At 42.9% G+C, this 21,122-nt stretch overlaps 1 protein-coding gene across 1 annotated transcript in view; it reads right to left on the bottom strand.

The window, feature by feature from the left end:
• FAM13A (family with sequence similarity 13 member A) overlaps positions 1-21,122 on the bottom strand; it is a 334,054-nt gene that overhangs the window by 174,593 nt on the left and 138,339 nt on the right. Inside the window, exon 6 of the mRNA XM_058667049.1 lies at positions 6,276-6,359. Coding sequence (XP_058523032.1) covers positions 6,276-6,359 — 84 coding nt within the window. The remainder of the gene's footprint in view (positions 1-6,275; positions 6,360-21,122) is intronic.

The following is a 21,122-nucleotide window of genomic DNA, read 5'->3' as shown; positions in this document are numbered from 1 at the left end:
TTCTTATTGTTGGATGTTTCAACCCAGCCATGGCTCTTCCATACCCCCATACAGCTTACACATGGTTCAGTAAGGGCTGAGACCTAGCCTAGTCTATCATACATTTCCCCTGGTCCTGCAGAGCACCAGATGGTGTTGGGGTCTGGCCCGGCTTGGTGCTTCCATTCCCAGTCCACACTTGTGCCAAGTGGGATTACACTCGTATCCTGATTGGAACGCAGCCCCATTTACAGCCCATGCGCTCATTGGTGGGAAACTCAACCCAACTAGAGTACCCCCTTAGCTGCCCAACTGGGCCTGTTCCCAGCCTTAGATCTCGTGAAGGCCAGTGGTTGCTCTGATTCAACTTGGTAGAGCCCCTCTCTTGTCCTGTCCCTTTAGATGCTGTGGCTCAGCATCCCTGTCTTACGCAGATCAGTAGGTGCAAGGACCTACTTGGCATGACCTGTGCTCCAACCTGATTTCTGTTGTTTCTTGTGAGTTAAGGTTTGTTCAGCCCTGCTCATTCTGTCCCCTTCCAGTGGCAGCACAGCCCACCCCACATCCTGTTAAAGGATGCACATTCAGGTGCTGCTGCCTTGACCTGCGCTGACTGTTTTGGGTTCCTGCACCCGTGTGTGACAGCAGGTGGCATGGTCACATCTAGCTTAGTCCATCCCAACCCCAGCTTGCGAGCTAACCAGGGGAACTTGTATTTCCACAGGGTTGGGCCCATACAATCCCATACAGTCTCCCCCCAGACCAAGTTCTCTCGCGTGCTGGATAGTCTTGACCTGCCAGATGTGACCACTCCACCACTCCACCAAACAGTTGGGTAATGGTACCCATCACTGCCAAAGAGGTCCCCATCCATAGCATTGGTGTGGGCTAGTGTGTGATGATCAGTCATGTTAAAAGCAAACAGGCCATTTCTGTATTCCGAATTGGGTTGGTGTATCTAACTAACTGTAATTGTCTCCTGGGTACTTCCCTCCAAACCACCAGGTCTCAGTCCCCACACCTGCCTAAAACTTCCATGACCCTGTCACTGGGAATCACCCAAGATTCACTACTCACCTACACTAAAATTGGACTTAGTCATGGGTGTCCCCAGGCAGCCAACATATCTTAAAAAACCCCACAGCAGGCCGCCAGGCGGCCAGCAGGCAAAGCCTGGCACCACATGGTGCACTGGCTGCCCTGGGGGAGGCCAAGGACTCGTTCACTGCCTTGCAGCAGTGTCTTTGGCATGAGCCCCCAGCATTGGGTCCGACCTGGCAGGGGCACCCCCACAGCCGCCACACTCTGAGGAGCGGCACTTGCCCCCAAACCCAAGGCCCGAACCCCTCCCAAACTCACCCAGCTGCAAGATATTAGTAGCTGGGCGGAGCTAGGAATTTTAACCCAGTTCCAAAGTTCCCTCATGGTGCACTTACCCTGAGGAAAGAGCTCTCTTGGGTCCTGGGGGAGGCCGAGGACTCATTCACTGCCTTGCGGCAGTATCTTTGGCGTGACCCCCCAGCACTGGGTCCGACCTGGCAGGGGCACCCCCACAGCCGCCACACTCTGAGGAGCGGCACTTGCCCCCAAACCCAAGGCCTGAACCCCTCCCAAACTCACCCAGCTGCAAGATATTAGTAGCTGGGCAGAGCTAGGAATTTTAACCCAGTTCCAAAGTTCCCTCATGGTGTACTTACCCTGAGGAAAGAGCTCTCTTGGGTCCTGGGGGAGGCCGAGGACTCATTCACTGCCTTGCGGCAGTATCTCTGGCGTGACCCCCCAGCACTGGGTCCGACCTGGCAGGGGCACCCCCACAGCCGCCACACTCTGAGGAGCGGCACTTGCCCCCAAACCCAAGGCCCGAACCCCTCCCAAACTCACCCAGCTGCAAGATATTAGTAGCTGGGCAGAGCTAGGAATTTTAACCCAGTTCCAAAGTTCCCTCATGGTGCACTTACCCTGAGGAAAGAGCTCTCTTGGGTCCTGGGGGAGGCCGAGGACTCATTCACTGCCTTGCGGCAGTATCTTTGGCGTGACCCCCCAGCACTGGGTCCGACCTGGCAGGGGCACCCCCCCACAGCCGCCACACTCTGAGGAGCGGCACTTGCCCCCAAACCCAAGGCCCGAACCCCTGTATGCACTTCTAACTTCAACTTTTCTCAGTATGTTTTTGTATCTAAGAAGAAAACATTATTATTTATTACCCATCTTCATTCTAGCATTGAAGGAATCTGATGATAATCACCCTCACAAAGTGATCTGATTTTTGAGTGGCTTGTTGAGATTTAAAAATAGAAATACAGCAACTGCAGGAGGTCATCTAGAGTATGTAGCAATACAAAAGAGAAGGTGGCTGGTTTGTTTTTTTCTTTTCTTTTCTTTTTTTTTTTTTTGTCAGGTGCACTGGATCCTCTTCAGGGCTTCTACTGTGAATGATAAATATGGGCTGTGGGCTTGTTTGGAGTGCTGGCATCTGTGTTTTTCAGAAAAGACATCCTGCCTCTCATCCTGGTCATTACTGTACTAGGTGGTTACACAGAACTTTGTTTTTCTATATTCTATACTTCCTATGTAAAATCCATTTTGTATTCTGTGTCATCTATTCCCACTATTTGTATATGCCAGGAGTCTTCAAAAACCATTCATGGATTTGAAATACTTTCTGTGTCAGAATACACTTTTTAACCCCACCTTCCCTAAATTTATTGTAGCACTCTTGCACAGTCTGCACAGAATTGGGCATGAAATACTCATCTAAGTTTGTGCTTGAGTCAGCAGGACTGGATATCACCACTCATGTAGGAAGGTTCATGACAATGAGTAATAGAGATATCATCTTTTCGCCTTGAACTCAAATCAAGAAGCAACTTCCCGACCCAAGGATGAGAAACACAATCCTTCCAATTGCCCAAGAGTGGAGACGATAGCTGAGTAGATGGAACACACAAGGGGACAGGTGGCTGTGATTGGAGAGGCATGTCTAGAGCTAATGGATATAAGCCATTTCTGGATTATGATGGTACATCTCTAGCCCACGTAAAGCCCAGACATACTTAGCTGTCCAAAGCCAAGATGGCCATAGCTGGAGATGTCTGAGAAAGATAACAACAGAAGCCAAATGAAGTAGCATTACTACCAAGGATATTCGTCATTCTCATAGATTACTAAGTCACTCTAGAAAGGACACATCAAACCTGTTTTGAAGGTAGTCTCAGCTTTAGCTTTTAAAGATCAACTGGAAGAAGATGATCTTAAGGAAAAAGAGTTGGCAAATAATAGCACCTCAATAATCTCTTATAACTCACACACTCTGTGTCATGTTATTTGAATTTACAAATATAGACACAGGTATATACCAAAGTAGGGGTGCTTATAATCTTTGTAACATGCTTGTTTGCTCATGTAAACATACCTGTACAAAGCCCAAGATGAAGCTAAAGTCACAGACTAAGAAACAATCAATGAAATTTTTTATCGAACTAGTTGGGTAATACACTGTACACTAAGACAGATTGGGGGGAACATTAAATACACAATAATTATTGATCCTGTGTGTGTCTAAAACATTCGGAATGGGATTAACATAATGAGAATAACAGAGTCCTGTCCAGTAAATTTTACAACAGACTTCCAGCGTCTTCACTTATGAAGTGCCTTGTCTAGTATTTCATCATCTAATTACACCAATATAAATAGGGCTAAGCAAATGTTATCTAAAAACATTCCTTAAATCCTACAATATTTTTGTCAATGCATATGTTTTAAGAACATATTTTTGACGCATAATTTTTATTAACTGCACAGTAACATTTCTACTATACTTTTGAGTTAATTATACGTAAGTTGCCACAAGTGTACTTCAGTGAAAAAGACACAAAACACAGTAGGACTGTGGAAAACAAAACCTTGTTAGAATACTGAAATAATTTGCCAGAAAAAAATAATCAAGGTGTTAAGGTTGACATTTGACAGCAGTAGGATAGTGACTGGGACATCTGCAGCAGAGGCTCACATGGTTAATCCCCTTCTGCCCTTGTGGGAAACCAAGACTGTGTTCCTGGCCCAGCCCTGGCTGTGGTGAACACCTGAGGATTAAATAAGTAGATGGAAGATAACCATCTGTCTCCCTCCTTCCAACATTTGGGTTTCAAATAATCAAATAATTTTGCTTTTAAAAACTAAGGTAGGGACCAGTGCTGTGGCACAGTCAATTAAGACAACTGCAGCATTCAACCCAGGAGTGCCAGTTTTTACCTCCTCCACTTCTGATCCAGCAGAAAACTAGGTTAGGAGAAAACTAAAACACCTGGGAAGGCACTGCATGACAGGTCATGTATTTGGACCCATTTTACTCATGCAGGAGACAAAGAAGCTGTTTCTGGCTCCTGGCTTCATCCTGGTCTGGTGCTTACTCTTGCAGCCATTTGGGGAGTGTCCCAGCACCTACAAGCTATCTCTGAGTGTGTATTTCCTTCTCTCTCTGTCACTGTGCCTTTCAAAGAAATAAACAAATCTTCAAATAAATAATAAAGGCAGAAAGCATTTTAAAAAGAAAGATTTTTAAATTTTATTTTTAAAATAAGCCATTTACTCTTTGTCATAAATAAAACACTAATGGCTCAACACTTTACTTGATTTGCCTTTAAAATTAAAGCCATTGTTCTGGCATAAATCCTGGCTTCTCCACCTCTGATCCAGCTCCCTGCTAACATGCTTGAGAGAATAGCAGGGAATGACGCAAGTGCTTGCGTCTCTGTGGGAGACACAGATGAAGCTACTGGCTCCTAGCTTCAGTCTAGCCAAGCCCTGATCATTGATATCATTTGGGAAGTGAACCATCAGATAGAAGATCTATATGTCACTTCCTCTCTGAATCTCTGATTTTGCTTCTCAAATAAATTAAATAAAATCTTCAAAAAATAACAAATGCTCTGTCCATTGTTTTAGGTGTTTTGTTATAGATTAAGAGATGACAGGAAAGCTATAATAATAAATTATTCAAGCATTAGGGCATGAGAATGTCCATTTCTATAATATTTGTGATATATCACCATTACCAGTCTTACTTTTCTCCTAAAATACTTGCATCATCAATATACTCATATTCAGAATATTGACAACAGGAAAGTCAGATTTGCCTATTTGTATAATTGACAAATAAAATCCTAATTTATTCAGTCTAAAATTATATATTGCTGTTTGTAATTTTTAATGAAATTACTTGTGTATAGTTTACCCATATTTACTACTGATACAAAACTCTGGAAAAATAATGAGATTAAGTTAAGAGAATAAATACTAAATGACTTAAAAAAAATTAAAGCCATTAATTTTGTGATTAAGATTAGAATTGAATCCTTTAAAATTTTATCCCTAAAGTGAAAGTTTGGAGAATATTTACTTTTGTAACCAGAAAAATATAGCCCTTTAATTGTTGTAAGGACTATTCATGGACAGTATATATAAATAAACACAAAGCCCACTCAAAACAAATGATTAAAGATTAGGAAAGTAAAGAGCTATAAAATTAATGCAATCAATTTTATAAATGCAAAAACAAAATGATAAAAATCTAATGATATATCTAGATTACAAAAGATTTTTCTCAATATGGGATACAAAATCCTATACATTAGACCCTTTGTTACATGTACAGGAATTCTTCTTCTTCATCATTCAGATTTATTTAAATTCTTCCTACTACATTATTTTTATGACTGTGAAAAATCCATAAAGTCGACTATATTTTTAAAAAGAAAATTTACAGTTGGACATTTTATTCTTCCTGTAGGAAGGAAAATGCAGTATATGGAGGAGAAGTTAAGGCACATACTAAAACTCATACTGTTTCTGAAAATGTTAGCAACCGTCTGTAAGAGTCTCTTTCCCCTCCGTGATAGTGCGTGACATCCATAAGCATTCCTCACGCTCGCACTCAGCCACGTAAAGCCGATTCATGACTGATCCTCTCTGCCCAAGGACAGGAATCCTGCCATGGCACAAGCACGGGGCAGAGGCCTGGCAACGTCACACAGCTGTTCTGAGCTGTTCTTTAAAACATATGCTAAAAATATTGCCATCTGTTAAACATTAGGACTATCTTGAGAAATTTGGACAAATATAACCTTGAACTAAATGTGCTAAATTTAAAAAGTGCTTTTTAAATCATTAGGCAACTCCTTACTCTCTGAAACTGAAGACAAAAGATAATGTAAGCGGCAGTGTACAGAGATGTGAGAGGAAAAGGAGCATGCTAAAGGGTGCACGTAGCAGTCTGCAGGGCCATAATAACATACCTTGGTCTGTGAGGATGGTTTCAGCACGTCTCTTTTTAAGTCTTTTGTTGAAACTAGGGGCAGGGAGTTCTTAGAACTGGCCTCCTATCAAAGAAATAGAAGCGCAACATTAGAGATTCAAGAAAATTTGTCTTAAGCAGAAATTATATGGTGGTGAAAACCCATTTTTAAGGAAGACAAAGCATTTTTGGATTGAGTTGCTCACATTAGAAGCTGGTAGGATTGTAGTGAGCAATCAAAAATTTTCCTTCCTGGTTGCATTCCATAGTGAAGACAGATAAGATGGTACTGGAGTACGTGTAGGACACGCAGTACATACATATTCAAGGGGATCGCTAAATATCGTATCTACATCTCCTGTCGCTTTATCACATACACATAAATTCACTCCAAGAAGCTCTCATCTTTTCTTTTTAGAGGTGAACAGTTTATTCTCCAAGAAGCCAACCAATAAACTTTAGTTGCCAGCTTTTTTCCCCTTACAATATTTCACAGATGGGTTCTAATCCCTTACACACCCTACTTGAAACAAATTATTCCTGACAATTTTGCAAAGTATCACTGAGCAGCAACAGTTCCTACAAGTATCCTGAGGAAAATTTGCATCTTGTTCCCAAACTATCAAATGCCTAAGTTCTTGGTTTGTACCAAATGAACATTTGCAAAAGTCATGGCAAAAATTCTAAGCAGGCAGATTAAATGGATTTGGATAGATTTACTACTTATTTCTGTATGATCGACAGAACTGATAATCTTTGTTTTTTGTCACCAACACACAATCCCTCTTCTGAATAGCTACTAAAGAAACTGTTCTGCAGATGATTTCATTGCTAAATTAAGACAGAGTAAATTGGTTAGACAATTGGAAAGCTGAGAAGGTAAGTTACATTTCTTGTACTTGTTCCATGACCTTGACCTCTATATCCCATTTCTTCTCCACCTTGTTTAAAATTGTATAATCTGCATCATGGGTTTCTTTTTCCAGTTTATTTTGGGGTTAGTTAATCACAGTCTTTGAAACAAAATCAAAGTCTACAGAATTTACAATACTTGTGAAATCACACTGAGTTATTTCTAAACGGAACAATATGGTGTTAGGATAAAATGTCTCTATGGAAAACAATGATGCTTCTCACTGTTAATAAATCTTAGCCCTCATGATACCTCTCAGGCACTGTGCTAAAGACGTTCCATTCATAATACGACACCCCCCCTCCGTCTTACTTACTGAAAGGATAATATTCAAGACTAACATAAGATGGGTGAGTCTGCCCTGTGTCCCACAGGACTCAGAGGGTTCTGTGTAGCTTTAACACCTGAGTCTCTATTTCCTTTGTGTAGTACTTCTTGTTTTTATTAAAATAATCTCTTGAAGAACCACTGAATAATGGAATAGTACCATCTTAAACCTCAAAAAATTTTTGAAGGTTAAATAGTGTATGTCTTTCGTTTTTATAGATTAAGAACTTGGATCCTAAGGTGATGTTCTCCAGAAAAGAGAACGGCTGGCTGGGCCCCGTGCCTGGACCACAGAGCTGTGCACGGCACCTGTGCCTGGACTCACAGGGAGCTGGGAGCCTCTTCTAAGCTGGGAATAGCTGTAGATGCTGCCAGCACCCTCAGCTGCCAGAGGCCTCCCACAGGGCCCCAAGCACAGGCATAAGGGGACATCTGAGACCAACGAATACGTGCACGTTCTGTTTCCTACACTTACCCAGCAGCTAACACACCTGTTGATGAGCCACTGACTGAAAATAGTGAAGGAGCCAACTCCTGCTTCTGACTCACTGTGAGAGGGATAAATTCTGTCCAGGATGACATTTAAAACAGTCAAGTGATTAACTGCACAATTTGTTGTGTAATCTGACTAGTTCAGATAATACAATAAAAATGCTTAACCTTTGTACCCCCTTTACTAGTAAGGCAAATGCTCGAATGTGATGAGAAGAAACAAAGCTGACTATTAAGTTAATAGGAATGGCTGATCATTGTTTATGTCCTTGTCAGTGTTTACAAATGCCTGTAATTCTTTCTTACTTAAGCATAAACTACAGTGACCATACCACTTTAGTATTCCTCCTTTTTCTCCCTGTTCCTGTAGATTAACAAATACAAGGCTGAGAGCTGGTATCTTCTGTAAAGTTCTAGAAGCACTTTCCCTAAAATATCTGAAAACAGCTACACTGATAATGTTTTTTGTTTTAAGGATTCTAATTTCAGACCAGAGACAAGGTCAAGACTGGTAGTAGAGCACTGAACTGGGTGTCTCATCCTAGCTTACTTACTAACCAGAGCCTCAGGAACTTGGGCAAACATTTTACTTCATAGATCCCTCCTCAGTCATATAAAGCAAAGGTCCAGGGGGCTGGGGTGAAGGTTCAATTGACTAATCAACTCCACATACCAGTGCTTTCATTCATTATGTGCCAGCTCCTTCACTTTCCTTCCAGTTCCCAGCCTGGGAAAGCAGTGGATGTCGGTCCAAAGCCTTGAGACCCTGCACCCACATGCGAGACTAGAAGAAGCTCCTGGCTCCTGGCTTTGGATCAGCTCAGCTCTGGCCGTTGCAGCCATTTGAGGAGTGAACCAGTGGATAGAAGATCTTTCTCTCTGTCTCTGCTTCTCTCTGTAAATTTGTCTTTCCCATAAAAATTAAATCTTACCAAAAACCAAAACAAAAAAAAACAAAGGTTCCATTAGTTTCAAATTTTACGATTTCATTATTCTTCTAGGAAGCAGCAATAATTGTTGACAAAAAGACAAGCTGCCACCTGTTCAGAGCGTGAATCCCACTCCCCTTCTTTGGCCCCCCAGAACGCTACTGAATAGCTTGCACACCCAGGGTGTGAGTGGGGCCCCACAGACCAGCAGGGAACATTTTTTTCTGACAGGACAAGGTTACTTATTCATATTCCTAGAGAAAAGTTACATAGTTTGACCAGCAGTTTCAATAAATAACTGATAATAATAATGTACTTCTTCAAAACATATTATGAAATGTGTAATAATAAGGTATCTTAAATTGTACTTTAGGAAAATGTCTGACACTCAGAGGTGCTTATCTAAGAGAATTAGAAACTATGTCTCCAATAAAGTTTATGTAAATTCCCAAGGTAGCATTTTTCACAATAGCCTAAAAGTGGCAAGAGTACAAATATTTCTACTGGTGAATGGATATAACTGAAAACTATACCCATTACAAATTACATCATGAATATAATTCAATCACGTATATTATGAAATAATAAATAGAATTATTGAAACTAAAGTATGAAACTGTAATTCAGTCAAACAGACATAAAAGGATTGAGTACTGACATTTGCAATAACACAGATGAACTTGAACGCAGCACACTAAGGAAGTCAGATACAAAAGGACGTATCTTGTGTAATTCCACCTTATGAAATGTAAAGAAAAGTTAAGAACTTAGTGACAGCAAGCACACTAGTGGCTGTTATAGGCTGGGAGAAGGCGACACATATCTGTGTCAAGCTTTTTTCTGGGTGACTAAAAAATATTCTGGAATGGGGTAATGGTGTTGGGCGGCCACAATTGTGAACACACTAAACTTCAACTGATACGGGGAGAGGGTTGCTGGCGAGTGGCAAGAAGTTAAGGGTTGCTAACATTCAAGCTGCACGTACCTCTCCAATCTCATCACCCTTTGTACTGGTTCAGCATGGTTGAAGACATGGCAAACCTACTCCTCATCATTCAGCTAAGCCCCATGTTTCATCATGCAACATATGCCATGACACTTTCCTAAAGATCATCAGTTGCCCTGCACCCTCATCCCAAAACCACCTGCTTTGACCATTTCACCCCTTATGCTTATAAAAAAGATGATCCCAGCCTGGGCTGGGACAGTGCTTCATCATGAGGTTGCCTGCATTCATGTCTGAGTGTACATTATCTCTTTGCCTTTCAATAAATCTTGATGGACTAAATCTAGCCAGAGATTGTTCCAAGCCCAGCCAGGGCTCCCAATCCCTATCACACAATAATTCATATACTTAAAGAGGGTAGTCTTAGGGCCTGTATTGTGGCATAACAGATAAAGCTGTCATCTGTAATGCTGGCATCTTATATAGGTATTGGTTAAAGTCCTGGCTGCTCTACTTCCAATCCAACTCCCTGTTAATGTGCTTGGGAAAACAGCAGAGGAAAAGCAGTGGAAAATGGCCTGAGTCTCCCATGTTCCTACACCCACATGGGAGACCCAGAAGAGGCTCCTAGATTCAGAATGGCCCAGCGCAGGCTCTTGTCGCCATTTGGGGAATGAACTAGTGAATGAGCCCCCCTCTCTCTCTCTCACCTTCAGAACAAATAAATAGTCATTAAAAATTAAAGAGCAAACTTTTAAAGTCTATGAATTATATCTGGCTTGTTTTTACGAAGCCATTTAATATAATTCCATAAATCCAATGGCAAAAAGAGAAGATACACTGGGTAGTACTCAAATTCTTGCCTTAGAATAATTTCTTGGCAAGGGTTTCTGGGTGGAAAGAAGGGGTGTGTGGCATTCCTAAATGTTTCAATGTATATCGGCATAACATTTCATTTAACGAAAATGAACTCAATCCTATTATGGCTGGTACTCCAATGCAGGGCATTGGGGAATGGAGCAACAAAAACAAAAACAAACAAACAGTTGACTCTATTATAATGGATATGTTTCTATGCATTTTAAGAATTCACTCTAGGGCCCAGAGTGCTGGACTAGCAGCTAAAGTCCTCGCCTTAAACACGCCAGGATCCCATATAGGCACCGGTTCTAATCCCGGCAAATCCACTTCCCATCCAGCTCCTTGCTTGTGGCCTGGGAAAGCAGTCAAGGATAGCCGAAAGCCTTGGGACCCTGCACCCATGTGGGAGATCTGGAGGAAGTTCCTGGCTCCTGGCTTCGGATCAGCTCAGCACCGGCCGTTGCAGACACTTGGGGAGTAAATCATCAGACAGAAGATCTTCCTCTCTGTCTCTCCTCCTCTCTGTATACATGCCTTTCCAATAAAAATAAATAAATCTTCAAAAAATTTGCTCTATTTACATAAGATTTTTAACTGGATTGATTGCTTCCTCTAATGATTTTTGTGCAATTATCATTTGCTTAACCCAGCAGTGTCAGAGTATCACAAACACACCATTTAAAAACACAATGGGAATGGAAAAAACATCTTGCTTATCATGGCTTTCCTGGCCTTTCAATCCAACCTCTAGTGACAAGAAAACAGGACAGCACTCCTTGGTCCCACGGCCTGGCACTATTTCCACTCTATTCCCCAGCTCTGCTCAGGCTCTGCCCTGAACTCAGCCTTGCTGAAATGCCCCATCCAGTCACGTCTGCACTCTCCTCCTGCTTGCTGCTCTGTACCCCTAACCCTGTCCTATATTTCTCTATGGCCCTTAAAAATGCAGGAAATGCAGTCACACTTTTTGGGTCTCATTCTTTACTCGACATTTCACTCCATTCTGGGAGAGGACGTATATCTACAGGGCTTAGAACAGAGCTTGCAGCACAGCAGATCTATTGTTGAGGGAATGAGTACACTAAGTGAATGAGAAAAATTCCTTTTCTAACTTTTCACAATCCCCTGGACATTCCTCCTTTCTAATCACTTTACATCCCATGATTCATCATCCTCTTGTTATATGACTTCCCTTATTCCAGGCATTTCTTACATATCTCTTGCAAAAAATGCAGCCTTGAATAAGCCTAGCTATTTGGACTTATCTAGGTTTCCAATCTTCAAGATTTTATGTCTTATGTTTTATATCTTCTACTTTTTTGGGAGCCAAAGCTAGGAGCCAGGAATCCAATCCAGGTCTCTCGTATGAGTGGTAGGAACCCAACTACTGAGTCACCTTCAGCTGTTAGTGCAGCAGCAGAATCAGCAGGAAGCAGGAATAGGAAGCTGGAGTCGGGACTGGCCTGGGGAATGCTGATACAGAGCGCAGGTACCTTATGTGCTAGGTTAAATGCCTACCTGTCTGTTTTGAAAATATCATTTCCTTAATCTCACATTTCCTACTAGCTGTGTCCCTATGGTTTTACTTCTCTTTATAATACACTCCTTTGAGTTAGTCAGTCACTTTCACTCTCTACCTCTTAACTCATTCTTCAATGCCCCTAAGTCTGGCTTTCCATTTCACTATTCCAGTAAAACTGTCCTCAGACAGTCACAGCTCAGCACCCATCTTTTTTAGGTTTATAGCCACATTTGAATGAGGTGATTTCTTCATGAATTACTCTCTTCTATTAGCTACCATGACATCCCTGCTGGAGGAATGTAACAGACAACTTTAGGTGTAAACTTCACCGGATTAAGCGACACCCAGATAGCTGGCCAAGCATTTCTTGTGGCAATGTCAGTGAGGGTGTTCCCAGAAGAGTGGCATCTGAATCAATGCATGGAGTGAGGAGGATCTGCTCTCACCAAGTATGAGCGGGCATTATCTAAGTTGCTTTGGACTCAGGTAAACAAAAACGCAGAGAAAAGGAGAATTTATTCTTTTTTTCTGATGAAGGGGGGATGCTTGAGTTCTCCCCGCTTGGGTATCAGAATTCCAGGTCCTCCAGTCTTGGCACATGCACAAGTAGCCCCAGGGTGTCAAGAATGTGGGGTTTGGTGAGAGATGTGGATCTATCTTTTTGTTTCTGCAGGCTATTAACCAGTTGTCCCAACAGCATTTATTGAACAGACCTTCCCATTTGCCTGGATTGTCGTTTGTCTTTTTGTCAAAGATTACTTGGCTGTATCTGTGTGGGTTTCCTTCTGGTGTTTCTATTCTGCTCCATTGATCTTCCTCTCTATCTTTGTGCCAGTACCACGCTGTTTTGATAACCACTGCCCTATAGTATGTCCAGAGGTCCGGAACTGTGATTCCCCCTGCTAACTTCCTGTTCTTCAGGATGGTTCTAGCTATCCGTGGTTTTTTGTGCTTCCAGATGAGCCTTTGGATCATTGTTTCCAGTTCCATGAAGAATGTTTTGGGCAATTTGATTGGGATTGCGTTGAATGTATATATTGCTTTTGGCAGTATAGACATTTTAATGATATTGATTTTACCTATCCAGGAGCATGGGATGTTACTCCATCTTTTGAGGTCTTGTTCAATTTCTTTTTTAAGTAGTTTGTAGTTTTCTTCAAATAAGTCTCCTACACTTTTGGTTAGATTTATTCCCAGATATTTCATACTTTTCTCTGTTATTTTGAATGGTATCTTGCTGGTTAAGTCTTTTTCCATCTTGGGGCTGTTCGCATACACTATGGCTGTTGATTTTTGTTCATTAATTTTGTACCCTGCCACTCTACCAAACTCTCGTACAAGTTCTAGCAGTCTCTGTATTGAGTCTCTTGGGTCTTCTACATAAAGAATCATATCATCTGCATATAGTGAGAGTTTGACTTCTTCGTTTCCCATTTGGATTCCTCTGATTTCTTTTTCTTGTCTTATGGCCTCAGCGAGTACCTCTAGGACTATGTTGAATAGCAGTGGAGAAAGTGCACATCCTTGTCTTGTTCCAGATCTCAGTGGGAAGGGTTCCAGCTTTTCTCCATTCAGTATGATGCTGGCGTTGGGTTTTTCATATATGGCTTTAATTATGTTGTGGATTTTTCCATCTATGCCTACCTTGGTTAGGGTTTTTAGTAGGAAGTGGTGTTGTGCAGGCCCCGGTCTCCCAAGGATTAACTCCACAGCTTAGCTTGTTTCTCAGAGCATAACAGGATTGGTAATTTTGGCCTGATACATCTAGCCACTGGCTTAACCGCAAGTTCCTGCTTCCTATTTGTCAAGTTATCTGCCAGGGGATTGGATAAAACTCAAGGGATTTAGGGTGGCCACTAGAGGATTGGATAAACACTGGGAGGAACTGAAGGGATTTAGGGTGGCCACTACTGGGAGGAGCTAAGCAGAGTATAAAAGAAAGTCTGGAGTTGCAATAAAGATCAATCAATCTGTCATCGATCGGCATTCGGTGTGCTGCGTGTTGCCTTGTCTTGTCTCTCTGCGTTGTCTGCGTTGCAACCCTAGTCCCTCCGCTCGGCTCGGGGTACGTGGCGACGAGGGTGTTCCCAACATCTGGAGGTTCCCACCGAGATTGAGAAAGAGAGGATACGACGAAGGGTCGTCCCAAGAGGCTGGCCAGCTGATCCAGGTAAGTGGGACGTATTGTAAGTCTCTGCTAAACTGGTAGGAGAGGGAGTTTCATTTTGAAATAGAGTCAGGTTTTAGTCTTATTTTGAAATATAGTTAGGTTTTAGACTTATTTTGAAATATAACTAGGTTTTGGATTTATTTTGTAAGTTTTCGATTTATTTTGAAGTATAGTCAGGTTTTAGATTTATTTTGAAGTATAGTTAGGTCTTGGTGTTTAATTTATCCGGTGAAAAGGACGATAAAATGGGTTCTGCCTTCTCCCGGGATAAATTGGCCACCGAGCTTGAAGAACTTCTACGTCAACTGGGGATGCCAGTTAAATTTAAAATGATTAGAAATTTTGTTAAAGCCATTCAATCTAGCAGTCCTTGGTTTATTGTTTCAGGCAACTTCAATATTCCCGATTGGGAACAGGTTAAGGCCAATTTACAATCCTGTTTACAAAAAGACCCAGATAATTTCCCCATTGTTAACTTTTCTTTGTGGCGCTTAGTCCGTGATTCATTATTTACTGATAAAGTGAAAGTTGAGAGACAGTTAAGAGAAGTACAGACTACTTTTGAAGCAATCCAGGGGTGGGAAGTTCTACGGTCCTTGGAAGCCTGGAACGAGGCGGCCTCGAGTGAAACCACCCCGAGTGAGACCTCTTCTTTAGAGGAGAGTGAGGTCTCTTCTTTAGAGGAGAGTGAAGCCTCTTTTTCAGATGAGAACGAGGCCTCTTCCTCGGAAGAGAGTGAGGACAAACGAGATGAGGAGGCTTTCTTAAAGCGGAAAATTAAGGATAAGGAGAAGGTTTTCTTAAAGCGGAAAATTAAGGATAAAGAGAAGGTTTTCTTAAAGCGTGAAATTAGGGACATTAAAAGAAAGTTAAAGAAGGCAGGAATAGGTGCACGTTCCTCTGGCAAATTGTCCAGTTCAAGACCACCACCATATGCCCCTAATTTTGTGACCCCTACCGCTCCTCCTGAGGAGGAAGCCACAGGCCATTCACCCAATAATTACCCCACGCGGCCATGGAGTGACGGTCTCACTGATCAGCCTGTGGGTGGGGTTCGATGCTTCCCTGTAATAGAGGTCCCAGTTCGAGGGGGTCCCCCTCGCCGGGAGCATCAGCCCCTTCAATTTAAAGACCTCAAAAATGTAAAGCAGGCTGTTAAAGATTATGGTGCCCAGGCACCCTTTACTCTTGCACTCATAGAATCCTTTTCGAGTTTGAATCTTACTCCTAGTGATTGGATGCAATTGTGCCGCTCTGCTCTCGATGGTGGTGACTTTCTCCTATGGAAAGGGGATTTTCAAGATAGGTGCAGATTTTTTGCTGAGCAGAACGCGGCTGGGGGACACGCAGATCGAAGCCTTGAAATGCTTACTGGCACTGGACCTTTTGAGGGCATCCAACAACAAGTTAATTATGACCTAGGAGTTTATGCACAGATAGCAAATGCAGCCCTTGGAGCCTGGAAGGCCTTACCTAATGCTAATACAGGAGACCAGCTTTCCAAGGTCTTGCAAGGCCCTACAGAACCTTTTCAAGAATTTGTGGACCGTATTATGCAGGTTGCTACTAAGATCTTTGGTAACGTGGAGCCAGCAATGCCAGTAATTAAGCATATAGCCTTTGAGAATGCTAATAAATATTGCCAGGATGCTCTCAGGTTCCACAGAGATAAGTCCCTGCATGATTATCTCAAAATCTGCAGACATATTGACTCCACCCATGCCCTTGGGCAAGTGATAGCAGCCGCTGTTCAACACCCTCAGCCCCACCCTAGGGCGCCTCCCAAAACCTGTTTCAAATGTGGACAGCCTGGACATTTTAAAAAACAGTGCCCCAAAATTCTGCGACAAGGAAGATCACCCCCAAGATCCTTGCAGGCCCCAGATCTTTGTCCAAGATGCCATAAAGGCTATCATTGGAGCAGTGATTGTAGGTCCAGATATGATGCCCAAGGCAATCCCCTATCGGGAAACGGGGTCAGGGGCCCGCTCCGGGCCCCCCAACCTCAGGTGTACGGAGCCCAGCAGACACCTGTAACTTCCGGAACAGCGCAGACTCCTTCCAGAGTCCCTCTCCCACGGCGAGGAGCACCGACATTTCAACCCTCCTCAGAGCAACACCAGGTAGCGCAGGACTGGACCTCTGTGCCACCTCTGGAGAGGTATTGACCCCGCTCCTGGGACCCCAACGGATAAAAACAGGAGTCAGGGGCCCCTTACCTAAGAATACCTTGGGCCTGATCCTAGGAAGAAGTAGTGCTACTATGGATGGAATCAGAGTACTCCCAGGAGTGATAGATGAGGATACTCCAGCAGAAATAGAGGTCATGGCAGAATCAGCCAAAGGCACTATAATCATTCCACCTGGAGCTAGATTTGCCCAGCTGATCTTGATCCCCAAGGTTCCAACTGACAACCCCATTCTTAAGAGAGATAGACAAGGAGGATTTGGACATTCTGGCCCCTTGGCATGTTGGGTCTCCGACATGCAAACCCGACCCACCTTACAGTTAGAGATAGAAGGGAGAAAATTCACAGGTTTACTTGATACCGGAGCTGATAGTACAGTTATATCCCAGGCACAGTGGCCAAGTTCCTGGCCATTAGAGGCTACCCCAACCGTTCTCCAAGGGATAGGAACTTCTCAGCCACAGAAAAGTGCCAGGTTGTTAAGGTGGAAGGATCAAGAAGAGCATTCAGGAGTTTTCCAGCCGTATGTCTTACCACATATTCCTATCAATCTGTGGGGACGAGATTTGTTGAGTGCCATGAATGTTGTATTGACCTCTCAGCCTGTGCCAAATATGCTTAATAGACAGGGATACTTTCCTGGAAAAGGTTTGGGCAGACATCTTCAAGGTGACCCCCAACCAGTCTGTGACAGGGTTAGGACATTTTTCGCAGGGGCCATTGTAGAGCAGCCTCGTCAGTTAGTGGAACCCATTAAATTAACATGGAAAACAGATGAACCAGTTTGGGTTGAACAATGGCCCCTTTCAAGTGAAAAATTAGAGGCTGCAATTGAATTGGTAAAGGAACAGCTTGAGAGAAATTAAAAGAAGCCCATTGTTTACAGGCCTTTGCCTATATTTTAATATAACTCACAAAACAGGCATTCCTTATAATCCTCAGGGTCAAGCCATTGTCGAACGTGCCCTGGAAAGTTCAGCTTGCTCAGCTGACCCTTCAACTCCTGTGTGTCTGTGAAGTCAGTTTAAAGATAACTGGGGAATGCTCATCTTTCATTCGCCTTTTATGTAGCTCCTACAGAGCGCCATTGGCTTCGCCCTGCTAATGAGAATAAAGGCCAAGTAAAATGGAAAGATCTGGCCACAAATAAATGGCGAGGACCAGATCCAGTACTAACGTGGGGGCGAGGCTCTGTTTGTGTTTTTCCCCAGGATGAAGAAACACCTAGATGGGTTCCTGAGAGACTTACACGACAAATCTCCTTGGCTCCAACTCAGCATGATCCCACTCCTAATGATGTTCTTGCAGGATAGGAGACCTTGCAGCAGTGGTGCAACTTCCTGGTATCCTGCCCATGGGAAACGCAGATCTCCAGCTGCTCCCCGATTTACCATCATATATGTGTTACCCCTGTGAAATGGCATTTAACTGGCAGCATGGATGTTTTAGGAACAAAGCGGAATCTTGGCCATGAGGCTGATGGTCATAGCCATGATTGCAGTACTGTTTAGTCTTCCTTGCCGCCTATGCAGGCAACAAGCCTGGGAGCAGGTCATTATTTGACAAACCATGATGGTTTTAGCTGTGGAAAATCCTAGCGCTCAAGTTTGGCTGAACATGGTGTGATGGGCAGCCAGAGACGGGTAAGATCTGGCAGCGCTGATGACCAACCTAAGACAGGGATTCCCCAGGTGGGGCTCCCCATGACGGGTAAGGCGTCAACTGACTGCTAGACAACCTAAGACAGGCGTCCATTAAAAAAACAAAAAAAGGGGGACATGCAGGCCCCGGTCTCCCAAGGATTAACTCCACAGCTTAGCTTGTTTCTCAGAGCATAACAGGATTGGTAATTTTGGCCTGATACATCTAGCCACTGGCTTAACCGCAAGTTCCTGCTTCCTATTTGTCAAGTTATCTGCCAGGGGATTGGATAAAACTCAAGGGATTTAGGGTGGCCACTAGAGGATTGGATAAACACTGGGAGGAACTGAAGGGATTTAGGGTGGCCACTACTGGGAGGAGCTAAGCAGAGTATAAAAGAAAGTCTGGAGTTGCAATAAAGATCAATCAATCTGTCATCGATCGGCATTCGGTGTGCTGCGTGTTGCCTTGTGTTGGCTCTCTGCGTATTGTCTTTTGTGTAACCCTAGTCCCTCCGCTCGGCTCGGGGTACGTGGCGACGAGGGCGTTGCCAACAGTGTTGGATTTTGTCGAAAGCTTTTTCTGCATCTATTGATACTATCATGTGATTCTTGTTTTTCAGTTTTTGGATGTAGTGTATCACATTTATGGATTTGCGAATGTTTAACCATCCCTGCATTCCAGGGATGAATCCTACTTGATCTGGATGAACGATCTGTCTGATGTGTTTTTGAATTCTGTTGGCTAGGATTTTGTTGAGATTCTTAGCATCAATGTTCATCAAAGAGATAGGTCTGTAGTTTTCCTTCTCAGTTGGGTCGCTGTCTGGTTTTGGGATTAAGGTAATGTTGGCTTCATAGAATGAGTTTGGAAGGGTTGCCTCTTTTTCTATTGTTTTGAAGAGTTTGTAGAGGATTGGGGTCAGTTCTGTTCGGAATGTTTTGTAGAATTCTGTAGTGAAGCCGTCTGGGCCTGGGCTTTTCTTTGTTGGGAGGTCTTTAATCACTGATTCAATCTCTGCTTCAGTTATGGGTTTGTTCAGGTCGTTTGTTGCCTCTGGGCTAAGTTTTGGCAGGTGGTAGGAATCTAAGAACTTTTCCATTTCTTGGTGATCCACATCTCTCACCATACACTAAGATCAGATCTAAATGGATAACAGATCTAAACCTACATCCAGAAACCTTCAAACTTTTGGAAGAAAATGTTGGAAACACACTGGAACACTTAGGGGTAGGCCCTCACTTCCTAAAAAAGACTCCAAATGCAGTAGAAATCGAGACCAAAATAAACAATTGGGACCTCATCAAACTAAGAAGCTTCTGTACAGCTAGAGAAACAATCAACAAAGTAAAAAGGCAACCCACAGAATGGGAGAAGATCTTCGCACACGACATAGGTGATAGAGGGCTGATCTCCAGAATATACAAAGAGCTACAAAACAACCAAAATGTCAAAACAAACAAGCCACTCAAGAAATGGGTACGGGAAATGGGCAAACACTTCACAAAGGAACAAACCCAAATGGCAAATAAACATATGAAAAAATGCTCAAGTTCCCTGGCAATAAGGGAAATCCAAATTAAAACATCAATGAGGTACCACCTAACGCCAGTAAGACTGGCCCACATGAATAAAAGCACCAACAACACTTGTTGGCGAGGTTGCGGGGAAAAGGGAACCCTACTCCACTGCTGGTGGGGCTGCAGGCTGGTACAGCCTCTATGGAAATCAGTATGGAGAATATTCAAACAACTCAAATTCAACATACCGTATGATCCAGCAATAGCACTCCTAGGAATATATCCAGAACAATTGTTTTATGAGAAACCAACATGCACTCCTATGCTCATAGCAGCACAATCAGTAATTGCAAAAACATGGAAGCAACCAAAATGCCCATCAACAGAGGATTGGATAAGAAAGCTATGGTTCATCTACTCCATGGAATACTACTCAGCTATTAAAAAAAACAAAATGCAGTTCTTTGTGGCCAAATGGGCCAAACTGGAAACCATAATGCTAAGGGAAATGAGCCAATCCCAAAAGGTTAAATACCACATGTTTGCCTTAATTTAAGATGATATGATGTTATGTATAACATGTTATGTTTTGAATGTTATATGTTGTGTATAAACTAAAATTGAAGTGTAGGTGAGGTGGTCACAGAAGGTGGCTGGGAACTCGCATTTACTTTTAACATATTGGTTACTCATTACTATGTCAATTAATTCCATAATGATGTAAATTTTTGCTGATGGTATGTTGGAGCTTTCAATTGACTGGGATGATACTCTGCTGGCTCTGTCTTCAGACCAGAGAGGGTATGCCTAAGAAGCCGTTGAACTTGACGGGACAATAAGATGCTGGACTCTATGTTTGGTATACGCTTGCAATGGGGGAATCTCAACTGAACTTGAGCTGTGGTTATGCAACAAGGTGGAGGAATCCACCATGGTGGGAGGGTTTGGGGAGGGGTGGGAGAACCCAAGTATCTATGTAACTGTGTCACATAATACAATGTAATTAATGAAGTTAAATAATAAATAATAATAAAAAAAAAAAGAATGTGGGGTTTGGACAGGGTCATAGTACTGGCTTCCCTGGTTCGGCAGCTTCCTGCTGAGTCATGGGACTCTTCCTTCTGTCTCATTGTGAAAGTCCATCCTGATAACAAATCCCCCTTTAAATGTCAATCTAGCTTCTCCTGTGGGTTCTGAAGAATCCTAACACATGGAAGTATTTTCATACCTCATAGACTGATTCAGTGTAGTCCTCTGGCCTGCTGTCCCTCCTCTGTATAACCAAGTCACAGGTTTTTTGATGATTCATTTTTTGAATCTTCTGCTAAACTAAAGTCC

This window comes from Ochotona princeps, chromosome 7 (genome assembly GCF_030435755.1).
Source record: "Ochotona princeps isolate mOchPri1 chromosome 7, mOchPri1.hap1, whole genome shotgun sequence".
Taxonomy (NCBI): Eukaryota; Metazoa; Chordata; class Mammalia; order Lagomorpha; family Ochotonidae; genus Ochotona; species Ochotona princeps.
This window is presented reverse-complemented; position numbering and strand designations above follow the sequence as displayed.